Genomic DNA, 18,643 nt, shown 5'->3' with positions numbered 1-18,643 from the left:
TCTGGACGGCCGCTCACTGCGGCTGCTGGCCGCTCACGCTGGCTGCTGGCTACACACGGTAGCCCATGGCAACCTACTGCCACAGGGGTTGCAGCCTACACTGTCGCCGGCGACTCACGGCAGCCCACCTCCAGGTTGAGCTGTTGTTCAGCATGTTAGCTGTAGAGGGCAGCGTCACTGGCCCTCATATGTGGGATCCGAACCGGGCCCTCAGGCATCCCAAGCGAGTTCTTAACCATCACGCCACTCGGCCGGCCCAAAATAAATCCACTGCTTGCTTTTTTTTTTTTTTAGCTGAGCCATCCCGCCACCTGTTGGCAGCTCAGAGGCTGCTCAGCTCGGGCCGGGACTCAAACCGCTGTTGCTCAGAGCTCCAACTCTTGAGCGAGCTCTTAACCAACTGAGCCACTCAGCCGGCCCCTGATGTTGAAGTTTTTATTAAGCACTGTGATTACAAAATTGCATAGCTTTTCCATAGACTGCCTCAACTCTTTCCCCCACAACCTTTGTTATTTAAATGCATGATTCTGCATGAGGTGTTAATACCCCAAAAATATTTTTAATATAATTAAATTGCTATCCTAAAAACCATTTAATAGAAATTGCAATTGTGATATGACTTAAAAATAGGTAAAGCAAAAGCTAACTCAACTTATAAACACCTTCTGGCTCATGAGGTAGAGACAAACAGCTTAACATTTTTAATCAGAAGCTACTCTTTGGCTATGTTGATTTCTGAAAAATGTTGTAGCCATGTATTAAAGTTTAAGTCATATCTCAATGTTAAAAGAAATAATATAAATAACTTGTCTTCTGTTCCACAGTATCCTTTTAAGTCTGTCGTTAAGGCTCATGATGAGAAAAGACTATTATTTCTGTAACTACATACATAAGCTTAGCAAATTGCCTGATACATTTTAATAGACATAAAACAACAAACTTAAATGTCAAACTTACTAGATGAATTCTGATTCAGCTGCACCTAAAACAGAAATGCAAACACTAAGTGCCATTAAATTATAATTTAATTTGGTAATGAAATATTTAGTAAAATGTTAATACTGGGAACCTAATTTTAATTACGTTAAAGCAGGTTTTAATGCTGCTTTTAGTGTATCCGCTCAATTGTAAACTATTTACATAAAAAGATATACAGAAAAAAAACCTTTCAGTACTTTTTGTTTTATAGTAAAGAATTATAATACATGTAGTACCTTTAACATTATATTCAATAAAATGTTTTTAAATATTAATATCTAAAGCAACTTACTATGACTTGATAATACAAAAAATTTAACACAAATATTTTGAAAATCAATGTTCAAACATTACAATGACTTTTTTTTAACTCATAGGTAAAAATATAAAATCTTGCACTTACTGGGCTGTGTCTCTAGTAGTACATGAAAGGAAAAAAAGATAAGTGTTCATTTTAGAATTTAAAATATATTTTCCAGCTCTAATAATTTGTTTATTCCAATCCGAATCGTACCTAAAATCTATACACAAAATACACACATTGTTGGGGGGAAAATACTTAAGCTAGATAAGCAAACTGGGCAACAAAATATATTCACACTATCCTCTTTTTACACCCAATATTAATTAAAAATTTTATGATTATTTATTTTCTGAGCATGAAATTAATACATATCCACTGTTTTTTAACAAACAGAAAAGAACCCAAAAAAGAAAACTTAAAACTATTAATTACCTCACGCCCCAGAGATAAATGCTTAACTTTTTGCTGTATATTCCTCTAGGCTTTTATTTATTTACATATATACTATTTTAAATTAGTTATGCTCCTAGACAAAAAAATTTTTCATGGCTTCACAACTTTCTACTTCATATATATACCATAATTTAATCTTTTGCATTAGTCTTAATGTTAACGAGTAATGGTAGAATAAAACCTCAAATTCAGAAATCTGTCTTCATTGTGGAAAAGTAGTTCAAAAATTAAATTCTAAAAGTGCATGACTGGGATAAAAAAAAACTTTTACCCAAATAAATACATACAGACTACTTAAAATACATAATTAAGTAATAATAAGAAATGGTGAGCACTTCCCTTCTCCATTATCAAAGAGAACAATTTAAGTACCAATTATGATGATACAAATAACTAAATGTCATTCTAAGACATGCCTTTTTTCCCCATAGTTTAACACTCCTGAATTTAGAGTATGACATCAATGGAAAGATGTATTATGATTTTTTTTTCCTCCCTCAAAAGCTGTTAAGTATGGTATTTTAGACCTAAGGAATTAATCACTATCACTAAGAATTCTTATCTTTGCCTTTCTTTCTATGAAAAGTATGGAAAAACAAACGTTATAGTGACAAAAAAATGCAAAGATATAATTTAATCTTTAAATTCATTTTTAAGAAAATCCTTTTTATATATAGTTCACAAAACATGGACAAGAACTTTAAAATAAGGTGAGGAAAAAATTAATATTGCCAGTTCACCAAATTCTGCCTGAGACATACAGCACTATTTATAAAAACACAGCTGGCAAAAATAGTGAATTTTCTACATTTTTGCTTCCTTTGTAAAATAACTTTGAAAAGAAAGGAAAACTAAGCCACACTCACAAGTTCATATGCCTATATAAAAATTATAAACTATATACCTCAATAAAGCTGAATAAAAAGAATTATGTTAAATTTATTTCCTCATCCAACATGCTTAACTGCTGCTAAGTAATGTTTTAATTTTTATTATTCTCTAAATTAGCCAGAGGCAGGTAGATGAGGTATTAAAAAAAAATAAAGACATCTAACATAAGGAGTACAAACTTGCTCATTTCATTACTTACAGATATTGCTGGGGACAGTGTTATATTTCCTATAGAGACTTTTAATTCATCCAAGGAAGCCATTGTGTGATGTGAGTTATTTGGATGCATAGGTTTGATTTCTATCCGATACTTCTTTGGTTCTTCATCTTCAGAATCAGAATCACTAGATGAGTAGAAATGGTTCTCTTTGGCATGTGAGTATCAGTTAAAAAATTTAGTTTTTAAAATATTAGAATGCATAACAAGTTTTTTACACATTTATAAAATAGAACAAAAACCTTTGAGAGATAAGATGGACTTTAACAGAAATATAACTATTGGATTGTTGGAAAAGTCATGACACATTTTTTCTATGTTTTTTGTTGCAAAAATGCATCATGACTTTTCCAACAACCCAATACTTTTATTAACAAAATCATGTCAAATGAAGAATATGGAGTCGTATTTTATTATAATTAATTAAAAATTTGAAGACTTTATTAAATAGGTTACTGTGTTTTAACTGTCTACTTATATGCCAACACAATCCATTGGAATATCCAGATGATAAAAGGATATCATTCTGATTTGCTTCTGGTTTTATACTATAGCCTTCTTCATCTACATCAGGAATGTTCTATGGGAAGAAGAAAAAAACTTTACTGTAATGATGGCTCCAACTACAAAAATATTAGAGATTAACAAAATAGTCTGGACTATTACTGAGGGCTGTATCATTTATCAACTATCGACAGGTTAATGAAATTATAATACTGTGGGGAAATCACATCTTTTAGTTAATTCGCTTCAAATCACACACTATGTTTCAGATGTCTGAAATAGAAAAGAACTACAAAATGAAACAAGAGAACACTGAAAGGAAGAGAACAGGTGTTCCAGTAGGAATGTCAGCAGTTCTGTGGATAACCAAACTTTCATCCATATTTTCAAAGTAAAGAAATAAAAGCACAAGAAAGTGTGCAGTTAGGGAAGGGTAAACAGTTAATGTGTTTATTAATGACAAGCAATGACTCTCAGTGTACTAGGTTTTTAATGCTAGAACTATTCATAGGAACTTGTTATAAATAAACACTAACACATTAACTGTTTACTCCTTGGTCCATTCAACCCATAATTTCTATGGTCCATTCAACCCATAATTTCTATATTAGGGCCCACACTGCTGGAATAAAGCACTAAGTCAAAAGCAGTATGAAGAAGAAAAGGGTAATTAACTTCACCAACAGAGGCAGCTTTGGTGGAGAGTGGTAGCAATTTAAAAAATATATATTGGGGGCCGGCCAAGTGGCTTGTTGATTGAGAGTTGGCTTGGGAGTGCGAGCTCTGAGCAGCAGAGCCGCTGGTTCGGATCCTACATGGGCTAGTGACGTTGCACCCTCTACAGCTAAGATGGTGAACAACAGCTCGACCTGCAACAAGGCTGCCGTGATTTGCCAGCGACAGCATGGGCAGCAGTGGGCTGCTGTAAGCTGCCGTGAGTGGCTGGCAGCAAGTGTGAGCAGCCGGCAGCCAGGGTGAGCTGCCAAGAGCCGCCATGAGTGGCCGTCCAATGGCCAGCGACCAATCTGACTCAGCTGGGAGGAGCGCAATGATCACAATACCAACATGGGCCAGTGAAGCAACGTCCTCCATAATTAGACTGAAGAACAAAAGGACAGCAACTTGTCTGTTCCCCTTCCCCGATTACCCAATGCTGTTCCCTCCCCCAATTCCCCAATAAAATCTTAAAAAACAAAAAAACATATATATAGATATATATCTATATATATCTATATATATCTCCATATATATGGATAGAGCTCCCATGCCAAAGAAAAGAACTTCTTTGGTCAACTTTCAAAAGATGCAATACTTCAAAATAATTTTTTAAATTTACATAAACCTTTTAAAAAAAGAAACCGAAAATGAAGTTTCCCTACTAAGGTAGCCTATTGATGTTTTTTAAAGTAATTAGTGAGACTAGCCATCAATGAAACAACAAAAAATGAAAGCCTCCTTTCCCTGTTGACCATGCTGCAACCCTTCTCTTCAAAGGTAATCACAATTAAGTGTCTTGTAAGTAACTCATTCTTTTAAAAAAAGAGAACACAAACACAGGTAGTCCTCTGTTATCCGAGGGAGATACATTCCAAGGCCCCCAGTGGATGCCTGAAATTGCAGATAGTACCAAACACCACATATACATATTTTTTTCCTATACATACATACATACATACATGCATACATAGATACCTATGATAAAGTTTAATTTCTAAATTAGGCACAGTAAGAGATGAACAATAATTAGTAATAATAAAATAGAACAATTACATAAGCAGGAAAAGTTATGTGAATGTGGCATTTTTAAGTAAAATAGGGTTACTTGAACACAAGCACTGATAACCAAAATGGCTACTAAGTGAATAATGGGAGAGCAACATATACAGCGTGGATATGCTGGACAAAGGGATGATTCACATCCTGAGTGGGAAGGAACAGGACAGCTTGAGATTTCATCATGCTACTCAGAATGGCACACAATTTAAAACTTATAAACTGTTTATTTCTGGAATTTTCCATTATTTTCTGACCAGAGTTGAACACAGGTAATTGAAACTGCAGAAAGCGAAACCGTGGATGGGGCGGGGGCACAACCATACCCACACATTTATATTTTTAAAACAGCAATTACTTAGATCATACTTGCTTTCATATTTAGTAAGTTCTTTCCATCTCAGCAGACACAGAGCAATGTAACTCTATATAACATCTGACTGTTTTCATCAGGTCAATGCTTAATAATTTATTGAACCAATCCCATTTTAGTGGATGCTTTAGTTTTGCCAGTTTTTTCCTAATATAAACAATGTTGAAATAAACATCTATCTCTACTTCTCTCTCCCTCCCCCTCTATACATGCATAATACTTGATGAATCACATATAAGTTTGTAAGGATAGCCTTAACAGTAAACCCTGCTGGCAGCAGGATTGCAGGGTCAAAAAGAACATGCATTTCTTATGGGGAGATACTGCCAAACTATCCACAAGACAAATTGTACCAATTTACATTCTTACCAACAGTATGAGTGTATCAAAACTTTGTCCGATATGACAGGTGCACATGGTAATTTCATTCTAATATGCATCAGAATGAGACTATTATTGTGAACATGTTTTTATGGTATTCACCACTTTTATTTCTTTTTATGAGAACTGCCTATTTTTATTTTAATGCCCTTTCTTACCGGGGTGCTTGCTTACCTTTTATACTGCTTTGTATAATGGAAAGTAATTTGTCCCTTGTTACATGTTTTACAAATACACTCTGCCAATTTACCTTGAGTTAGTCAAATCCTTCTATGATGTATTTTTTCTAATTTTGTAAGTGTTTTGTTTCTCCACAAATTTATCAATCATTTCTTATATGGTATAAGAATTTTCTGTCTTCTTTAAGGGCCCTTTTCTAATTTCAGATAAGTACTGACTAAAGTTCAGAATTGGTTAATATTGATCATAGTATTATATAAATGAGCTGAGAGAATTAAAAATGTTTTATTTAGGCAAGTATATAAAACATGAAATATTAAATGACTTTATACAATGTTGCAATTATCAAATAAATGTTATACATAATTAATTCAGAAATAAAATGCATGAATACCAAAAGTAAATGCCAAATACATCTGCTTTTTCATTAATCAGTAAACCAAGGGTATCAAAATTGGCAAGTGGTAAGGTTAAATGTCTAACACCAAAAATACTCTGATGATTCCTAGGGCTCATTAGAAATCTATTCCATTATTTTCACTACAAATTTACTTTAAAAATCATAGGTTTCTTAAAGCTGAAATATAAAACAAAAATACTAGTTTTATCTTAAGTAATATAAAACACAAAGTTTCACAAAATATCTAGTTCTTTGGCCATTATGCTGTAAAAGATCAACATCTTTTTGGGCCAAAAGAAGCAATAGGTATACAAGCAAGAATAATGAGCAAAGAGATGGATAGCCTGACTCACCTACACTTAACAACTTGACCAGTGTTTAATGAGCAATATGAAAAATTTGTCTGTCTTCATACTACTTACACCATTTGGTAAATCTACTCTTCCACTGTAACCATAGGGAGCTCCATTTGATGTTTCTTTTAATTATGCCATAAATATATTTAAATATAAAATATTATATAATTTTAAATATAAAAAAATTTCTATGAAACAAAAAGCACAGAAAAGTACTAACATAGTTGTTTTTTCTAAGATGACACTCTCTTAAATAAAACTTAAATACATGAACAGATAAAGTACTATTTTAATAATCTAAGAATAAATTAGTAAGAGCACCACATTTTAAAATAAAGTATGAAGATTTGAGACCTGACATATTTCTCAAGAAAAAGCAATATATTGTGGCACCACTCCAATTTTAAGTCAAATGTCCACTTTTCAAAGATAGTTCGAAATACCTTCTATTTAATAGGAAAGCATCTGACACTATAAAGCCAAAAAGCATCTGTAAAATAATTTTAACAGCGAATGTACAATAAAATAGTATTTTTTTTTTTGGAGAGGTTTGTAAACAACCCAAATATGTTAGGAATTTCCTAATGAAAACAGCTAATTTAAATTGTTTATATCAAAGTAAAATGTACTTACAAGTGAATCTGCATCAGGGCATTCCCTATTAAAATAAACAAAATATTAGAAATATTCAACTATTAGAACTATCTGACAATAATACTATATTCAAAGTGTTTACCTTGGTATTTAAGCATAAATTTAAACTCTACAAAAATTTAGAGAAATCATATCATGAAGATTAAAATATTCCAAATAGTTTTTAAATTCAAAAGAAGGCATTCCTATACCCATAATGCATGACAAAATAAAACACAAGTATTTTTAAAACTACTTTCAAAAGTACTTCATTTCCATGAACATACACATGAATCATATCAAGGAGGCTGTCAGTTCTACAAGGATTTCTAGTGGCTTTTAATTCTTCAGGGAGAGAAAGTGTTAAAAAAAAAAATTCCTTCAAAGAGAAAAGTTTGGCTTAAAAGTCTGTATTTTTATGGTAAATAACATTTTAAAATAAAATTTTTAAGAATTAAAAAAAAAATAGTGTACTTTCGATAAGCTAGTCTATATGAAAGTCAAAATAGCCTTCTAGTTTAATGTAGTAATATGTAGTTCAGAACTGGTATTTTAACATTTAACTGATAAAACAAAGATGAATTGTATAAACTAAATGTGAAACTAAAACATAAAGGCCAACCTTCTTAATTAACTAAAGAAAGACCTAATTATGTAAAATAAATACACTAAAGCCAGGAGGAATGTTAGAAGAATTGCTATGTATACATTCTAAAACAAATTCACAAACAAAAATTAGAGTGCATATTTAAAAGGCACTTGGATTAGTTACATAGTCTGTGACTTGAGACAGATAATGCATATAATATCAAAATGTGCCACTTTAATAACAGACTGAAAACATAGGCATTAGGTACACCTTAAGAGCCAAATGAACAATAATAAAAAGCACTAAATTAATATATAGGATATAAACAGGTAATTTCTTTCTATCTACCCAAAGACTAAGCACAAATCAGAAAAATCTAAAAATGAAGAATTTTCTTACAGAGAGATAGGATGGAATAGACTGAAAAAATGAAAAAAGAGGGAGATGACTACTCTGCTTTTAATCCAAATAGAAGCACCAAAGAGACAGGCTAAATGCAAACCCCACATGTCTTTACATCCACTTAGAAGTCACTTAAAATTACAAATTTTGAAAAAGAGCTTCCTTATTGGTATATAAGGAAAACCTATGCATACTCTGAAGAAATGTTCCAGAAAAGGCACTGTAATAATAAATTCAATCCCTCTACAGAATCAAATCAATTAAGATGTTAGAACAGTCCTACTTTCTTCCTTTTTTAGAAGATCCAGTTTAAATATAAAAGCAAGTATAAAGGTTCTAAACAGTTTATTGTCTGGCTTTAAGCCAGAACTCTCCAGTTTTTGTGGTAAAGCACTCATCTGTATGCTTTCACAGTGGGCTGTATGAGACCTGTAGATGAAGCCCCAGGAAGAGAAAGCTCTAAGCAGGACCCCTCTTCCGCAACTGCTGGCTCTTCAAAAGCCTTCAGGTTATAAGAAGAAATTTGCCAAGAACCTAGGGCATTTCAAGCAAAGTGAATTCTAACATTTTTCTTGCCGGGAAGTGTAGAAAGAAGGCAATCATGGTACTGTGGTTTAAGAATAATTTTCTGCCCTAGCATTCTCATCAGTAAAAAACATTCTAATATCCAAGTAGTCTAATGAACATATTGGGAAATTACTCATGAAAATTTATTTTTAAAACACAGAATATACTAAAATATTATAAACCCCCTGAATGAACAGTTGTGAGAAACATATATTATGAAAATATTTTAATTTATGGCCATTACTCTTTATAATACAGTTCACTAAACATGAACTGGCTGCATTTTAAAAATTTACTTACAAATCAATCATTTAGCCATCAAAATGTATTTCCAATGTTATAGAGATTAGGTTCCACTCCATAGTAAAATATACCTTTCATAAATGCTCAAAGAGAACATTTGCAGAAGAGATGATAACTACGATATTAATCACTTCCCTTGGTCTTAATTTGTTAATCGAATACCACTTGGAAGGCTGAAGAAACAGACATTTAAAATTGCAGAAATTCTGAGAACCTCAGGTAATAAGAATATAATGAAATAGGAAACAAGAACACTCACAGCACAAACTGTTCTCTTGTACTGCAAATATGAATGCCCATCAAAATATCAAATCTCTTGAGAGGTCTGAATATACTAGAGAAGTAAGGATTTTAAACAAATTTTCAGCCAATGATACTGAGTCAACAAATCACTCAGGACTTTCAATTAGTGTCTGTCTAAATGGGTTGAGTAATTACAGAAAGAAAAACTTCTTTAATTCCAGTTTGTCTTTTTAATTATAGCTCAATGATTCTCAACCCCAAGTGTGTATTAAGAATCACTAGGGTGCTTAAAACAAAACAAAACAACTATGCTGGGGCCTCACACCCAAGAATTTGGTTTAACTGGTGTGAGATGGGGCCTGGCATAGATATATATTTATTTCAACTTCCCAGGTAGTTCTAATGTGTAGTCAAGGTAGAAAACCTCACTTAGCTAATACTAGTTGAATTTCTTTTATACTAATTATATATTCTTTACATACTAATTGCTTATTTTTTTTAAAAAAGGTAAATAGAATGTATACTCCATTCTCCATCTAAAAGTGATGACTAGTATAGATGTTGAAAACATGTTAGGGCTTTTTTTTCTCCCACATTTAATATTTTTCACTTACATGTACAGATGGTTCCCGACTTACAATGGTTTGACTTAAAATACTCTTCAACTGATACTCTACAGTGTACAGGCAGATGTTCCTTGATTTACAATAATGGAGTTATGTCCCAATACACCGACCGTAAATTAAAAATACTGTTAAGTCGAAAATGCATTTAATACACCTAACCTACCAAACATAGTTTAGCCTAGCCTACCTTAAACGTGCTCAAAACACTTACATTAGCTTACAGATGGGCAATTACCTTGAGTTTCATCTTGAATAGTAATTGCCTTCCTCTTCTTATCAAAAGCAGGAGATACAGATGAGCATTTTGTAGACATGATGGGATGCAAAAAACACAAAACACAATATCCAAAAAACGCTGGCAACACAGTACTTTGCAGAGTATTGGTTGCTTACCCTTGTGATAGCATGGCTAACTGGGGGGCTGCGGCTGGGCTGCCATTGCCCATCATCACAAAATTATCATACTATATGTATCAATAGCCTGGGAAAGGATCAAATGTCAAAATTAGAAGTATGGTTTCTACTGAATGTGTATCGCTTTTGCATCATTGTAAAGTTGAAAAATTATAAGTTGGACCATCAATCAGTCAGGAACTGTCTGTACTGTGTTGCCAGTGTGTTTTGCACATTGTTTTCTAAGCACGTTTAAGGTAGGCTAGGCTAAGCTATGTTTGGTAGGTTAGGTGCATTAAAAGTATTTTCAACTTAACATTATTTTCATCTTATGATGGGTTTATCTGGATATAACCCCATTATAAGTCAAGTAGCATCTGTACATATATCACTATATAATTGTTGACTATAGGTTTTCCCTTAGGCATTAAGACTTAGAAAAATGTTCAGTTTTATCTGCACTTTTAACTTTTCAAAATATGCATGTATTATTTTATAAAATGAGAGAATCTTTCAAGTTTCAACTTTAAGACACTAAAGCTTTCATATCAAAATTTTAAAATAAGAAAAGTTAATGCTTTTAACTAAAACCAGAAGAGCTGGCAAATGAATTTAGAAAAGTTTGTATTTTTTACACCTTAAACATATATACTTTTTATTTTTGAAATAATTTTTCCTTTTCAAATTCAAAACAAGTCTTAATTATTTATAACAACAGAAAGGATATTGACAATATTTAATATACTTACACAGATTCTGCATCCTTTTCCTTTTTAATTATTCCTGGCAAACCAAAAGTCTTTCTTTTCCTTGGTTTTATACCTTAAAATAAATGTATACTGTTACAGAAACATAACTGTTCCTGATAAATATATTAAACTTATGAATATATCTTGTATCTCGACAATTTGCTCATAGCTGTTGATACTAAATTTGGATGAAAGAAATAGAAGTATCTATTGCTAGACCCTAATATTTAAATTAGAGTTATATAATCTGTTCAGACTTTTCTTATGTTAATCTAATATAGCCTATTGTTCACCAAAAGTTAATAAAACATTCACTCAATCAATGAAATTCTCTTTTCTTCTCCTAAATCTCCCCCAAGTTACCTCAGGCAAAAATCAGCATTTGTAGATATCTTAAAACTTCAAGGAAAGTACATTATTCACTATATTAATTTTGTTATAAAGGTAAATCATGTTTCCTGTCTAGAGGGTCACAAAATATAAATGTGTTATTTCAAATAAAAAGCTGATACAACATATCCATTAAGAGTATAACATGAAAACTTATATGGCATTCTTTGGTCCATATGTTGTAATATAAATAATATAAGTGGATCCTACCATACTGAGGAACAAATACCATCCCTGTTTTACCTAATATTGCAGTTCTTCCTCCTTTTCTTGCATGATATTATTTTTTAAAGATCAGTCACGCTATTAATTGTTGATAGATTTCAGCACTTAAAGCTTAGCTGCTTGCTCTTTGAGAACTAGAGCACACCTAAGCTAACTTCTCATCTTACAGATAAGGAAACTCAAAGGCATTTTTTGGTTTTGTTTTAGGTCAGTGTTCTACAACTAGTAAACACTACAGCCTGGATTAGAATCCAGGTGTCTTAGGATAATGCGCTTGCTTTCATGCAAAATGAACTCCCTCAACCATACATTTGCATATCATGCTATAATATTTAAAGAATTAAATACCTTTTTATTCTCGCAGAGTAGGTATTATTTATTATCTACATTTTACAATAAAGTTGAAGTACAGAGTTTAAATCATTATTGCTCTAGGTCAAACAGCTAATAACTATAAGAAATCTAGGCCCCAAAGCTCCTGACTGCTCCAATAATAACTTTATTCATGACAGCAAACCATTTCTCCAAATTTTTACACAGGTCTTAGAAAAAATAGAAGTTTTACTTTCTTTCAAATTATTTCTAGGAGCTCCTAATGTGAGATATACAAAACATGACAAAAATAACAGGAATTTCTTGGGTTTCATACTACGAAAAAACATCAATTTAAATTGAAAGGGTGTGGACCTTTTCTCCAAGTCAAATCATCACACATTTTGAAAGATGGCAATATTAACAGGAATGCTTAACCTCATTAATTACTAAAATGTTACCTACTATAGAATAAGAACTATACATTAATGTGCAGTGATGCATTTAATATTTATAACATTACAATGTTTAGAGATGAATGTCAATGGAGGTAATAATCTCAATGTATATTTGAAAACAAATACTTATTATATTTAATCTTTTAAAATATGTATTTTAAACACACTAATAACCCTTTGGGCTAACTTACTGGTTATTTATTAAGTAAAACTTGGTAGCTGTAGGCCTTCAAACCACATTCATATATTTACATCATTCCATAAACATGCTGACACCAATGGATAGCAGGCCCTCTTTATTTGTTCAATAAACAGAAGACATTAGCTAGTTGCCACACATTATAACTAATCGACTTACCTTCAACTGCACTAGCAGGGTCACATTCTTCAAATTCAATGAGGCCTTAAAAAAAAAAAAGAAAGAAAGAAAGAAAAAAATTATATATATAAACAACTGCGAGTTAAGAAAAAAAAAAAGCTGGTAGAAATCAGATCAGATCCCACTTACAAGAAATTTGACGCTAAAAAAACACAGGTTTGAACTGTACAGATCCACTAATAAGCATTATTTTTTTCAGTAAATACCTGTACTGTTTTTGATCCACGGTTGGGAGTTCACAGATGCTGGGGGCCGAATGTATGCACAGATCTATGCCATTTTACATAGGGGACTTGAGCATCCGTGGATTTTGGAGCATCCATTGGGTGGGAGGGGAGTGTCCTGGAACCAATCCCCCTGGGATACTGACGGACAACTTAAGTTTGGGAAAGTCAAGTGTCATATGGAGTTTTGTGGGGGTTTTTTCTGATACATATGGAGATTTTTGACTGTGTGTGGGTCAGCGTCCCTAACTCCCACACTGTTCAAGGGTCAATTGTATATCTTTTTAAATGTTCTGAAATGTGTTCCAGTATTATCTGATATTGTTAATTAAAACACCAGTTAAAAACTTTATAAGTCAAATAAACCTAACAGTGAAAAAAACTGAGACTAGTCTAGTATACTCACAATTTACTAAAAACCTTTTATATGTGATACCACAGAACTGTAGACACAGAGATCTAACATTAGTTTCTGCTTTCAAGGAGTGTGCTGTATAGTTTAGAGAAAACAAGCATACTAAGAGGCAATTGCTGAATCCTTGGTGGTGCTCATGGGACGGACAAGAGGACCAAGACACTACTACAATGTAAGCTTGGGATCTTATCTGACCATGGTGAACTGGCAAATAATAGGTCTTCCATGTAGAACTGCTGAACCAATTAATTCATTACATACTAGCTAAGTGGTGATGCTGGGATTACAACCCAAGCCTCTCTAACTGTTTAGCAGAACAAGGAATACAATCAGTCATGTGCAGGCAATGGGAAGGTGATACACACATACACCCCTGCAAAGTGGTCTTATATGAAAATTAATACAGCATTTGTATGAGGGATAGATTGTAGAGAAGGAGAAGATGATAAAATAGAATCAGTTAGAAAACAACTAAAATAACCTTGACATGACAGATCTGCTGAGATTAGCCTTAAATGCCACAAAATATGGTATATCTCATATATGTAAAATGCCAAATTATTTAGGTAGTAAAGAAGTAAAAGCATGAATTACTTTTCTAATGAAATAGCCCCAAAGCCAAATATCAGACTAAAAAATTATCTTCCATTAAAATATAATTTTATTGTTTTATACAAGTCCAGCACTGTTGTGAAATATAATAATTATTAATTTATTAATGGTAATTGGAACAGGCTGTTTTATCAAGAACTTTAAAAATAGGGCTTGAAGTAAAGAGTGGATAATGAAGGATTTCATTACTGGTTCTTCTAAGATATTAAGCTTAACTCGAACTGTGTGCAAATTCATGATCAGCATTCTCACTGATCATTCCATTACAAAAGAAAACCACTGGTTAACAAGAAAGATTTCTCTCCAACTAGGAGCATCTAAAAATATTGGCTAAAGTGGGCTTCTTGCCCCCAATCTAAGATTTACCTCTTCAGTTACAGTTTCTATTCAAATAGAGTAGGTTAACACTTAATGATAAGCAGAATAAAACAGTCATAAGAGTAGATAAACTAAGGCTATGATGAGTTAATAAGCGAAATCTTCCACACTAAGGTGTTATGATATGATCTTAGTTAAGTCAGAAAATGGCCCAATTAAAAATTTAAGAACTTCAACTTCACTCTGGAAATCCAGCAGTTATGAATTCATTAAATGAAAGGGCAATGAGCTTGTTCTTATAATCCTTTAAAGGCCTATGTTAACAGCTGACAAAGAGATGAGAACTGAAAGATCAACAAAGGTAAAGAATTTTAGTATGTGCATCTGATAATTAGCAACTTTTTACTTGGAGTAAAAATTATAAAGAATGAAAAATCTCTACCTAAATTATCAACAGCTTATTATGTACTATGAGCTTTACCACTCACTAATAAAACTTGAGAATATAATCATTTGTCAAAGACCGTATTTCCCCATGTGTAAGACGCACCCTTTTTTGAAAAATTTGGGGTCTAAAAACTGGGTGCGTCTTATACAGTGGTTGTAGTTTTTTTACTTGCATTTCCCGCAAGTGATGAGCAGTTGTACGAGTTCTATGATGAATAAAACTTGAGTTCAATAACTTTATGTACTACATTTTTTCAAATTTCAGGCCCTAAAATTAAGGTGCATCTTATACATGGGGGCATCTTATACATGGGGAAATATGGTAAATCTTAGTAAAAAAAAAAAAAAAAAGACAACCAGAAATGTGGTTAATCAGAAATTCTCCTAAATGTAACACAGCACATAATTTTTGCCTAGTAACTATTTATAGACTCTCTAATAATCAGGTATGGGCTTATTCTAGAGAGAAAAACAAAACACTAATGCCAAACAAACTGCATTATTTACAAATATTTAAAACTACAAGAATTTGGGCCGGCCGAGTGGCGCGATGGTTAAGAACTGGCTTGGGATGCCAGAGGGCCCGGGTTCGGATCCCACATATGAGGGCCAGTGACACCGCCCTCTACAGCTAAGATGCTGAACAACAGCTCAACCTGGAGGTGGGCTGCCGTGAGTCGCCGGCGACGGCGTAGGCTGCAGCCCCTGTGGCAGTGGATTGCCATGGGCTACCGTATGTAGCCAGCAGCCAGCGTGAGCGGCCAGCAGCCGCAGTGAGCGGCCGTCCAGAAGCCGGCGACTGATCTGCCTCGCCCGGGAAGAGCGCAATGATGGTGCCAACTTGGGCCAGTGAAGCAACGTCCTCCACAACTAGACTGAAGAACGAAAGGACAGCAACTTGTCTGTTCCCCTTCCCCCAATTCCCCAGCACTGTTCCCATCCCCCCAATTCCCCAATAAAAATCTTTAAAAAAAAAAAAAACTACAAGACTTTTACAACATCACCTTAGCAAGTACAGTATATGATTTTTTAAAGATTTTTGGATGCCTTTATGTAGGTGAAAATAGTAAAGACATCTCTTAACTCTATAAAAATCAATCCCTTCAAACAAAATTCTACATTGTTTTCTCACATAACCTTTTTTCCTATACCTTGATTGCTTTTCTCTTTATCTTTTCTAAACACCCCTTAAAATCCATTTGAAATAGAAAAATGTCCAATAAAAATAAGCTATTCAAAATGACACTTTTGAAATAAAAGATGCCAAATCCTTTCAAATTATAAACTATATATTAAAAATTTTTAACAGAGTATCATCCACACATAAGCTTTCCTATAAAAGACTGAAATACCAACATTTTCTGGTATAATAAAACTAAATATACTCTTTTAAAAAAACCATTAAATCATGCATGAAAATGATTTTTTTTACAAATGACATGTGCTCCACATGCTGCTTCACATGACAGAGCTTTGTGTGTCTGGCTCACTGCCAGCTGACAGCTCAGCTGGATATCAATGCACATTCTAACCCCCCATGTAGCATGTCACTTCTGAACTGTTTCACAAGTAGAAAGTTTATTCAGCATCTCCCTCAAATGCAGCCTACTGCCCACCATTCTGCTATTTAATCATAAGACAGGTTACTTTTCTTGACAGTACCAAAGCCAGAGTGGTAGTCAAAAAGAATAGTTTGCTACAACTGGAATTTCAAGTCTTTTAGGCTCAATTAATTCTGTTGTCAAAATAAGTAACTGCTCTTAGCACTTAGATTTTATGCTGGGTCACAAGGGCAATTTAGTTTGTATAAAAGCAAATAAGATTTTGGCTCTGTCTCCTGATGCTCTTTTATACATTATCTAAAAATGCCATCATGAGTTCAATTAATGGCAGAAGAAATTAAAGGCAGACTCTAAGAGGTCAAGGAACCAAAGCAAAACAATTCTTACATATGATGCTTTAATCATCAGACAGGAATAAATTATTGCTATCAAAAGAAAAGAAAAAGTCAACAACCTAAAGAATTCATCCAAATCTAATTTGGGTCAAAACTTTTAAGAAATGGTACAGGAGGAAACACAATTTATTGAACAGTAACTTTTAATCACCACATTTTGTGGAATGTAATAGAATGTAAGAAACATGAAATATTTAATTAAGTCTCCATTGTTTTGGAATGGAAATCTCAATTCTAAATCTCAGGCCACGAACGGCAAATTTGCAACTCTTGTCTAGTTAAAAACTGGTCTCAAAACTCAAGAGAAGTCTGAGCCACCCAAATCAAGCATACTCCTGCATATGCCCAACTAAAACCATAGAACACTTGGTTTAAATTAGAAGCCAAAGTAAGACATACAAACATGCCCAGACCCTGAGTCTAATAAAAAGAATGATGATAATAAAGCGGGTGGGGAAAGAGGGGAAGGAGGGAGGGAGAGAAAAGAAATATGTGTGAGACTCACAATAATGAGAGTCAATGGCACATTCTCAAGCTTGCTCCTGGGCCTGTGGAATGCAACAGTCACATTCCGACATGTCTGGAATGATGAACCAGGCAAGCTAACATGAAAAAAAAAGCATCAAACTCCAGCCTGTGGTGATATGCAAAGGGCATGGAGGCTCAGGTTCCGATTTTACCACTGCTTGCTGGCTGATTACCCTGGGCTAGTTACTTAACTCTTTTGGAACCTAGGTTGTATCATTTTAATAAATGATATAAGGGATGATAATAATACCTTGTGCCACATTTGCTTTTTCACATACCTATATATAGTTTTCTTGTTTTGTTTGTCAAATCATTTAAAAGTAAATTGCAACATCAACGGGACCTCACTTCAAGAGTATTTATTTTAATAAAGGATTTGTAGCAAAAATTCCCTCAAACCAGTGGTTCCAAATCCCAACTCCTAGTTGACTCTCCTAGTGCAATGCTTCATTCATCAGAATCACCTGGAGGGCTTGTTCAGCCACAAATTGCTGGGCTCCACCCCCAGAGCATCCTATTCCGAAGGTCTAGGTAGGTGCTCAGGAATCTGCATTTTTAATACACTCCCAGGTGATGCCTGTGTCCTGGAATCCTACTTTGAAAACTACAGTACTAGGGAACCCCTGGGTCCACTGCTAGGTATTCATAAGTCTTAGACAGTGCTTCTCCCAGTTTACTGTGCATACAAACTGCCTGAGGATCTTACTAAAATGCGGATTCTGATTCAGTAGGCCTGAGGTAGGATTTGAAATTCTACATTTATAACAAGCATCCAGTGATGTAATGCTCCAGGTTCTCAACAATGGCTGCACATTAGAAGCAGATGACGAGTTTTAAAATATAGTGATACCAAGGACCTGCCCTAGACCAATGAAATCAGAACTTCTGGGATACTGTACTGTCTATCCCAGGATGGATGGATAGAAGGAATGAAGGAATGAATGAATGGAGGGAGGGAGGGGAGGGGAGGGGACAGGAGGGGAGGGGAGATGGCGGGGGAGGGGGAAGTGGACATCAGCAAATCAAATGATTACTTGAGCCCTCTCTCTATGACTGAATTTCT

General features: G+C 33.8%; 1 protein-coding gene across 4 annotated transcripts in view; it reads right to left on the bottom strand.

The window, feature by feature from the left end:
* The window catches only part of FCHO2 (FCH and mu domain containing endocytic adaptor 2), a 122,571-nt gene that overhangs the window by 46,067 nt on the left and 57,861 nt on the right, over window positions 1-18,643 (bottom strand). For 3 of the 4 annotated variants that reach the window (XM_019665078.1, XM_019665077.1, XM_019665081.1), the window contains exons 9-15: window positions 13,059-13,103; window positions 11,316-11,388; window positions 7,444-7,468; window positions 3,366-3,423; window positions 2,826-3,001; window positions 1,382-1,393; window positions 958-982 (exon numbers count right to left, since the gene is read on the bottom strand). In XM_019665078.1, coding sequence (XP_019520623.1) covers window positions 958-982; window positions 1,382-1,393; window positions 2,826-3,001; window positions 3,366-3,423; window positions 7,444-7,468; window positions 11,316-11,388; window positions 13,059-13,103 — 414 coding nt within the window. The remainder of the gene's footprint in view (window positions 1-957; window positions 983-1,381; window positions 1,394-2,825; window positions 3,002-3,365; window positions 3,424-7,443; window positions 7,469-11,315; window positions 11,389-13,058; window positions 13,104-18,643) is intronic. The other variant, XM_019665080.1, reaches the window with a different exon arrangement.

The sequence above is a fragment of the Hipposideros armiger genome, unplaced genomic scaffold, assembly GCF_001890085.2.
Source record: "Hipposideros armiger isolate ML-2016 unplaced genomic scaffold, ASM189008v1 scaffold_432, whole genome shotgun sequence".
Classification (NCBI taxonomy): domain Eukaryota; kingdom Metazoa; phylum Chordata; class Mammalia; order Chiroptera; family Hipposideridae; genus Hipposideros; species Hipposideros armiger.
This window is presented reverse-complemented; position numbering and strand designations above follow the sequence as displayed.